Source organism: Triticum dicoccoides, chromosome 3B, assembly GCF_002162155.2.
Source record: "Triticum dicoccoides isolate Atlit2015 ecotype Zavitan chromosome 3B, WEW_v2.0, whole genome shotgun sequence".
NCBI lineage: Eukaryota > Viridiplantae > Streptophyta > Magnoliopsida > Poales > Poaceae > Triticum > Triticum dicoccoides.
The window spans coordinates 847,223,719-847,233,030 of NC_041385.1; the positions used below are offsets into that span (position 1 = coordinate 847,223,719).

The following is a 9,312-nucleotide window of genomic DNA, read 5'->3' on the forward strand; positions in this document are numbered from 1 at the left end:
CGGGCGCTCTATTTTCTTCACTATGTTTGGAACATGCAGGAGAGCTGTATATTATACCTTATAGATAGATATAAACAGGAAAACAACATATTCAAGATGGCAAGGACTTCAAAAGCAATATGGTCTCCGGCTAACTTTTTATTCCAATCGCAATTTCACAATGTTTGTTTGTGTGCTTATTTTAAGTAATGACATGATGGTACCTATCATAAATGGCACTGCCATTTCCTTACATTTGCACCTATCAACTGAATTATTATTGGCCTAGCTCCATGTTAGACGGTGAGACAAGGAGAGCTTCAGCTAGTCATGTAAGCACGCTGTTTAATTGACCCTGGCAGTAACCGTGGAGATTCCTGCGTGGTGGCCGAACCGAGCAACTTTGCAGTCTGCGGAGAAGATGTCAGAGGATAAGTAGTTGGCGGTGCGACCCATGACAGGCATGCTGGCGCTTACATTGAACCTGTTGACATAGTCGGTGCGATAGGTCTGGCCAAGCACGCCATGGACGTCGTCCGTGAGGTCATGAAACTTGAAACTGATGTCAAGATGTACAAGGCTGTCATCGTCAGTCACTCCATAGTTGTGGATGTGGGAGTCTTCCTTTGTGATAGGCACCACGTTGGCCATGATGTTAAATACACCCTTGAGCTGCACTCTCACGCCATTGGTCATGGCAGACCTCATGACGGTTAGATCTGAGACAACATCAGACTGCCATTGCCTGCCGATCTCTGCGGGGATGTCAATGGGCATGTTGTCGAAGGCGAGCTCAAGGCGATCAACCTCGCTGTCCCATTTAACAGTCTTCCGGGCACCTATATAGAGGCGGTGGTTGCTGAAGCTGATGCCGAGAGCTTGGATCCAGGTGAAGTCACGGCTCATAGTCGGGTTGCGCTTGCCAATGAAATGAGCATTGATGTGCAGGTTACTGTCAGATATGGTGCAGAAGTTCTGGTCTTTCTTTCCGTGGAAGTAGAAGTTGTTGCCGTCACCCCCGGTGAAACGTGGATCACCGCACACCATGCCAGGGTAAAAGTCACACACTTGTGGCCACACATCGGAAAACAAATTAATCTCGTCAAGATAGAATTAATCAAGAAGGGCATCATATTTGCATATCGAATCATATACAGTGAGCAGCAAGGAGCTCCCTCCATCCCAAAATATAAGTCATATTATGTTTATTCCTAAGTTTGACCAAGTTTACAGAATAAAAAAAAACAATATCTATGAAACAAACACCAAAGCCTCCCGCAAAAACAAATTCTCACTCTGAGGCTAGGTTTGGTTTTCTGCATAACAAGAGAAATTTCCTTGAATGAGCGCATGCATGATGCAATCTTGGCTTGATAGCTTGTAAACAGTATTTCTTTTTTCATTTTCTCTGCTTTTTCCTCTTCATATGTACATATCCACTCTTTTATTTATAAAATTTAAAATAGCACGGGAGGCAGGGGCCTTTCCTGCCAGCAATAAATATACCATGAAATGTATTTAATTAGTATTATAGATAATATTGGTTTTTTTACAAACTCGGCCTAACCTTAGAATATTTGACTTAGAGACAAAATAAATAGGACCTACATTTTGAAATGGAGAGTTTATTGATGTGCATGCGATCGTGTATTACATATAATTTTATCACTTACAGCACACTGTCTTGCAGCTGGGGCAGACCACCGTGCACATGTCGGCGGGGCAACCTTTGTCGCACTTGCCAACCTTGCACTGAGGGGGGCACCTCATGCTCATCGCCAACACTCTCTTGTTGGAATGTCCTGTTGGAATATTAGGCAAGTTCATGATTAATTCCCGTAAATAATTCATGACTAGAAGAGACACTAGCATGCAATAATCTAGCAAACTAGAAGAACATCAAGACATGCATAACAGCAGCAAACACGTAACAATAGCTGTAGAAACAGATATGAACAGAGGATGTTGGACGTACTGATCGTTAGCTATTATGGGTGCGACAGTGTTGATGACGATGTTGGCGACGATCTGCTGCTGACGGTGATGAATACGACGATGAGTAGCACCGCCCGACTTGGATGGAAGACGACCCGTGATGACGAATTTGAGCAGTCGCGCACAGCGCTTCCCAAAAACCTAATTCGTCCTCTCCCAGTGCAGGATCGCAAAGACGAACGGTTCCGGAGACCTGCTCTCCCACGCGCCGATGCACGCCGGCGTTTGGGATGGAGTAGACTACAATGGCGGCGCAAGTTGTGAGATGAGGCAAAACCCTAGGTGTTTTTCTGTCTGTCTCTGGCCGCAGCCGGTAGCTGTATATATATTAGGACCAGAGGCGGTATTGTGTCGCGACCACAATCCCAAACCGACTCGGATTCTAATTCGTATATTTACCGGACAAGAAATCAAAAACTTGTCTGCCAAGACATAAAAATAAAACGGCAAAAGGAAGCTACGCTCCTGCAAGGAGACGGACCGGATTTCGGCGGACCATTCACGCGCATGTCGCATGTACGCGCCGCCTTGCCTCGCCTCGCCACGCCACGCCCCGGCCCGGCCCGGCCCGGCCCGGCCAGGCCAGGCGAGGCGAGGCGAGCGAGCGTGCGCGTGTGGTTTTCCTTTTCTCTTCTCACACACCACTTAGAGTGGTGGAGAGAACCCACTATATAAAGAGGTCCAACTATTCTTCAACTTTTAAGGTGGGACTAAACTTAGCACCACCACTTGTCATTTTACACATGGGCTTTGAGATTTCAGAAATTGCTATGGGCCTAGCCCATTAATTCTAACAATCCCCCACCAGATCTCAAATACCCATTTAGAGATTTTCCTTCTCTCACCACTTGTTTAATATACCAGTGTTTCAGCAGAGACTGTTAAGTTGAACTTCTGCCTAGAACTTTAAGCTACATCCATTCACAACTTGACAATGGACTATGCCTTGAATTGCTAGTTTTGTGTGAACAGGTTTCACTCAAAGTCTTAACCAGTACCTGACCGCCAGTAGGCTACCCCGCGGTTTGGAGCTTATACGTCATACTCCCTGGTCTCTTCGTGAGTTTACTAGAGATCACCCAAATCTCATAGACTGCGACGTTTACAGTCAGAACTCACATAGGTGTGTTCTTTTAAGACTGCTCTGTAGGACAACATCTTTGCTAATTATAGCCAATAGAAACACATTAAGGCATGTTGCCAACCTGCCTTACAGATCTGAGCCTTACAGCTCTGAGAGTTTTGCATCTTCACTTGGAGACGATCATAAGTTATTACTCTCCTCAGTTAACCAATAGCTTGTTCTTCCTAGATCCTAATTCACGGGATCTCCGATCACAAAGGTTGGGTTACTACTATGGTGTAATATCTATGGGTCTCATACCCATCTCCCTCGATGCAATATCTATCACATTTCGTGATAGTCCCTTTGTAAAGGGATCTGCCAGGTTTTTGTCTGTTTGTATATACGTAACAGTTATTACTCCGGAGTTTCTCAACTTCCTGACAGACTTCAAACGTCTTTTCACGTGTCTTGACGACTTTGCATTATCTTTAGAATTATTCACTTTAGACTTCAAACAGGTTTTTCAACAACAGGCAAGTCCATCAAGAGCTCACGCAGCCATTCTGCCTCAACAGTAGCTGTGTCCAAAGCAGTTAATTCTGCTTCCATAGTTGACCTCGTCAATATGGTTTGCTTGCAAGACCTCCATGACACTGCGCCACCACCATGAGTAAATACATACCCACTTGTTGCGTAAAGTACATCAACATCGGAGATCCAATTTGAATCACTATATCCTTCTAGCACAGCAGGATGCCCTGAATAAGTAATTCCGTAACTCATAGTACCTCTCAGATAGCGCAAGACCCTTTCTAGTGCATGCCAATGATCATCACCCGGGTTGGACATGAACCTACTCAGTTTGCTCACAGCAAAAGAGATATCTGGTCTTGTAGCGCTAGCTAAGTACATGAATGAACCAACAATTTGAGAGTATCTTAATTGATCTCTCGTTTCTTTCTTGTTCTTTCTGAGTGTCACGCTGGGATCATAAGGTGTTGGAGAAGGCTTGCTATCCCTAAAACCGAATCAGTTCAAGACCTTCTCAACATAGTGAGATTGCGTTAATGTAATCCCACTCTCATCCTTAATAAGTTTGATGTTTAGAATTACATCGGCTTCTCCCAGATCTTTCATGTCAAAACTTTTTGATAGAAAAGACTTGACCTCATTAATTGCATTAATGTTTGTACCAAAGATCAGTATGGCGTCCACATACAAACATAATATGACACTATTGCCCCCACCATGGCGATAGTAAACAAACCTATCAGCCTCGTTAATGACAAATCCCGCAGAAGTCAAAGTTCTTTCAAACTTCTCATGCCATTGCTTAGGTGCCTGTTTCAGACCATACAAAGATTTTAACAACTTGCACACATTTCTCTCTTCACCCTTTACCACAAACCCGTCAGGCTAAACCATATAGATCTCCTCTTCCAACTCTCCATTGAGAAAAGCTGTCTTTACATCCATTTGATGAATGATAAGACCATAAGAGGCAGCCAAGGAAAGTAACACTCGAATGGTGGTCATTCTAGTAACGGGTGAATAGGTGTCAAAGTAATCTTCGCCTTCTTTCTGAGTGTAGCCCTTGGCCACTAGCCGCGCCTTGTACTTATCAATAGTACCATCAGGCTTTAGCTTCTTTTTGAACACCCACTTACAGCCCACAGGTTTACAACCATATGGTCTATCAGTTAGTTCCCAAGTTCCATTAGAAAGAATTGAGTCCATCTCATTATGAACAGCTTCTTTCCAATCATCTACATCCGGAGATGCATATGCTTCTGCAATCGTCTTGGGTGTGTCGTCCACAAGGTATACAATGAAATCATCACCAAAGGATTTTGCAATCCTTTGTCTCTTGTTCCTTCTAGGAACTTCATTGTTATCCTTCTCAAGGACTTCCTCATGTGATTGTTCGAAATATTCATCAGTTGTACTAGATTCAGGAATTATCTCAGAAGAAAATCTAGCAATGCTATGCATATCTTTCATAGGAAATATGTTCTCAAAAAATGTTGCATCACGAGATTCCATTATAGTATCAACATGCATATCATGTACTTCAGATTTTACCACTAAAAACCTATAAGCAATGCTCCATTGAGCATACCCTAGAAAGACACAATCCACTGTCTTTGGTCCAAGTTTGCGTTTCTTAGGAATAGGAATATTGACCTTTGCCAAACATCCCCAAGTGCGCAAATAAGAAAGTGATGGTTTTCTCCCAACCCACTCCTCATAAGGGGTTTTCTCTTTATTATTGTTGGGAACTCTATTCAGGACATGACATGAAGTCAATAGAGCCTCCCCCACCATGCCTTAGATAAACCAGCAGTGTCTAACATGGCATTCACCAAGTCAGTCAATGTGCGGTTTTTCCTCTCGGCCACTCCATTTGATTGAGGTGAATAGGGAGGCGTCCTCTCATGAATAATACCATGTTCCTCACAAAATTCATCAAAAACTTTTGGAAAATACTCTCCACCACGATCGGACCTAAGACGCTTGATCTTTCTCTCTAGTTGATTTTCAACTTCAGCTTTATAGATTTTAAAGTAGTCTAATGCTTCATCTTTAGTTTGCAACAAATAAACATAGCAAAATCTAGTCGCATCATCAATCAAAGTCATGAAATATCTCTTTCCACCTTTTGTCAACACACCATTCATCTCACAAAGATCAGAATGTATGAGTTCTAGAGGTGCCAAGTTTTTCTCCTCGGCAGCCTTATGAGGCTTTCGAGGTTGCTTAGATTGCACACAACTATGGCACTTAGAACCTTTGGCAACTGTGAAGTTCGGAATTAAACTCATGCTGGATAGCCGAGACATTAAACCAAAATTAATATGACATAAACGAGAGTGCCAAATACTTGCATCATCATTAACACTAGCACAAATTTGGTTTATTGACTTATTGCAAAAATCTGAAAGAGAAAAGCGGAACAAGCCTCCGCACTCATAGCCTTTTCCTATAAATTGTCCAAATCTTGACACGATTACTTTATTGGACTCTAAAACTACCTTAAATCCATCTCGACATAGAAGGGAGCCGCTAACTAGATTCTTGTTCATAGTAGGGACATGCTGCACGTTCCTTAGTTGCACGATCTTTCCCGAAGTAAACTTCAGATCCACCGTGCCAATGCCACGAACAGAAGCATGTGACCCATTCCCCATTAGGATGGAAGAATCCCTTGCGACCTGATAAGAAGTAAACAGGGAGATGTCAGTACACACATGAACGTTAGCACCCGAATCAATCCACCACGAAGATGATTGAAATACTGAAAGCACAATAGGTAAATTACCATACCCATCAGTATTGCTAGCGGTCACCATGTTGACAGTCTTGGAGCTTGTTTTCCCTCTGCGGTCTGCACGTTCAGGGCATTCCTTGGAAAAGTGTCCAGGCTTCCCACATGCATAGCAATCTAGCTCAGCCTTGTTGAACTTCTTCTTCTTGAAGGTAGTAGTCTTGGTAGGCTTGTTGAAAACAGGTTTGTTCTTCCCTTTGTTCTTGTTCTGTGGGTACCTCTGCACCATGTTAGCAGTAGGCTGAACCTCACCTCCTTTTTCAGTGGTATCTTTAGCCCGAGCTTTTTCTTCAACATCAAGAGATGCAATCAGATTTTCAACTGATATCTCCTGTCTCTTATGCTTCAGAGTTGTGGCGAAATTCCTCCATGAAGGAGGCAACTTTGCAAATCATGCACCCAGCCACGAATTTGTCGGGTAGAACACATTTAAGGAGTTCAAGTTCCTTCACAATGCACTGTATCCCATGAGCTTGTTCAACCACAGAACGGTTATTCACCATCTTGTAGTCATGAAAACTCTCCATGATATACAGTTCACTGCCTGCATTTGTTGCACCGAATTTTGCATTCAGTGCATCTCACAGAATTTTTCCCTCGTTTATGTGCATGTACACATCACACAGACGGTCAGCAAGAACACTCAGAATGCATCCCACAAACATAGTATTGGCTTCCTGGAATTTTCTCCGATCTTCGTCGGTTATTTCCTCTGGAACACCAACACTAGTGTGGAAAACATTCAGAGCAGTAAGCCAGAGCGTGGACTTCACCTGCCACCTCTTAAAGTGCACACCGGTAAACTTATCCGGCCTCAGTGCATCAGCGAATCCAGCCATAGTTAACTCAGGAAATTGCCTATAATTAGGTTTTTGGATTGTTGGAATATTAGGCAAGTTGATGATTAATTCTAGTAAATAATTCATGACTAGAAGAGATACTAGCATGCAATAATCTAGCAAACTAGAAGAACAGCAAGACATGCATAACAGCAGCAAACACGTAACAATAGCTGTAGAAACAGACATGAACAGAGGATGTTGGACGTACTGATCGTTAGCTATTATGGGTGCGACAGTGTTGATGACGATGTTGGCGACGATCTGCTGCTGACGGTGATGAATACGACGATGAGTAGCACCGCCCGACTTGGACGGAAGACGACCCGTGATGACGAATTTGAGCAGTCGCGCATAGCGCTTCCCAAAAACCTAATTCGTCCTCTCCCGGTGCAGGATCGCAAAGACGAACGGTTCCGGAGACCTGCTCTCCCACGCGCCGATGCACGCCAGCGTTTGGGATGGAGTAGACTACGATGGCGGCGCAAGTTGTGAGATGAGGCAAAACCCTAGGTGTTTTTCTGTCTGTCACTGGCCGCAGCCGGTAGCTGTATATATATTAGGACCAGAGGCGGTATTGTGTCGCGACCACAATCCCAAACCGACTCGGTTTCTAATTCGTATACTTACCAGACAAGAAATCAAAAACTTGTCTGCCAAGACATAAAAATAAAACGCAAAAGGAAGCTGCGCTCCTGCAAGGAGACGGACCGGATTTCGGCGGACCATTCACGCGCATGTCGCATGTACGCGGCGCCTCGCCTCGCCTCGCCTCGCCTCGCCACGCCCCGGCCCGGCCCGGCCAGGCCAGGCCAGGCCAGGCCAGGCGAGCGAGCCCGCGCGTGTGGTTTTCCCTTTCTCTTCTCACACACCACTTAGAGTGGTGGAGAGAACCCACTATATAAAGAGGTCCAACTCTTCTTCAACTTCCAAGGTGGGACTAAACTTAGCACCAGCACTTGTCATTTTACACATGGGCTTTGAGATTTCAGAAATTGCTATGGGCCTAGCCCATTAATTCTAACAATCCCCCACCAGATCTCAAATACCCATTTAGAGATTTTCCTTCTCTCACCACTTGTTTAATATACCAGTGTTTCAGCAGAGACTGTTAAGTTGAACTTCTGCCTAGAACTTTAAGCTACATCCATTCACAACTTGACAATGGACTATGCCTTGAATTGCTAGTTTTGTGTGAACAGGTTTCACTCAAAGTCTTAACCGGTACCTGACTGCCAGTAGGCTACCCCGCGGTTTGGAGCTTATACGTCATACTTCCTGGTCTCTTCGTGAGTTTACTAGAGATCACCCAAATCTCATAGACTGCGACGTTTACAGTCAGAACTCATATAGGTGTGTTCTTTCAAGACTTCTCTGTAGGACAGCATCTTTGCTAATTATAGCCAATAGAAACACATTAAGGCATGTTGCCGACCTGCCTTACAGATCTGAGCCTTACAGCTCTGAGCGTTTTGCATCTTCACTTGGAGACGATCATAAGTTATTACTCTCCTCAGTTAACCAATAGCTTGTTCTTCCCAGATCCTAATTCACGGGATCTCCGATCAAAAAGGTTGGGTTACTACTATGGTGTAACATCTATGGGTCTCATACCCATCTCCCTCGATGCAATATCTATCACATTTCGTGATAGTCCCTTTGTAAAGGGATCTGCCAGGTTTTTGTCTGTTTGTATATACGTAACAGTTATTACTCCGGAGTTTCTCAACTTCCTGACATACTTCAAACGTGTTTTCACGTGTCTTGATGACTTTGCATTATCTTTAGAATTGTTCACTTTAGCGATAACCGTTTGGTTATCACAATTCATAAGAATAGCCGGTACAGGTTTTTCAACAACCGGCAAGTCCATCAAGAGCTCACGCAGCCATTCTGCCTCAACAATAGCTGTGTCCAAAGCAGTTAATTCTGCTTCCATAGTTGACCTCGTCAATATGGTTTGCTTGCAAGACCTCCATGACACTGCGCCACCACCATGAGTAAATACATACCCACTTGTTGCATAAAGTACATCAACATCGGAGATCCAATTTGAATCACTATATCCTTCTAGCACAGCAGGATGCCCTGAATAAGTAATTCCGTAA

General features: G+C 43.9%; 1 protein-coding gene across 1 annotated transcript; it reads right to left on the reverse strand.

The window, feature by feature from the left end:
- Positions 1 to 324: 324 nt before the first annotated feature.
- On the reverse strand, positions 325 to 6,594 carry LOC119280292. Its single transcript, XM_037561192.1, has 3 exons — positions 6,360 to 6,594; positions 1,653 to 1,781; positions 325 to 1,046 (listed from the first exon to the last, which is right to left on the reverse strand). Exons 1-3 carry the CDS (start codon positions 6,592 to 6,594, stop codon positions 325 to 327), a joined length of 1,086 nt encoding a protein of 361 aa, XP_037417089.1.
- Between the last annotated feature and the right edge of the window lie 2,718 nt (positions 6,595 to 9,312).

Coding starts and splice junctions, on each gene's coding strand:
- LOC119280292 (XM_037561192.1), bottom strand. CDS start 6,594: ATGGTGCAGAGGTACCCACAGAACAAGAACAAAGGGAAGAACAAACCT. Junction 1,782..6,359: donor TAGCAATACTGATGGGTATG/GTAATTTACCTA, acceptor ATATTCCAACAG/GACATTCCAACAAGAGAGTG. Junction 1,047..1,652: donor CAGCTGCAAGACAGTGTGCT/GTAAGTGATAAA, acceptor TGTGGCCACAAG/TGTGTGACTTTTACCCTGGC.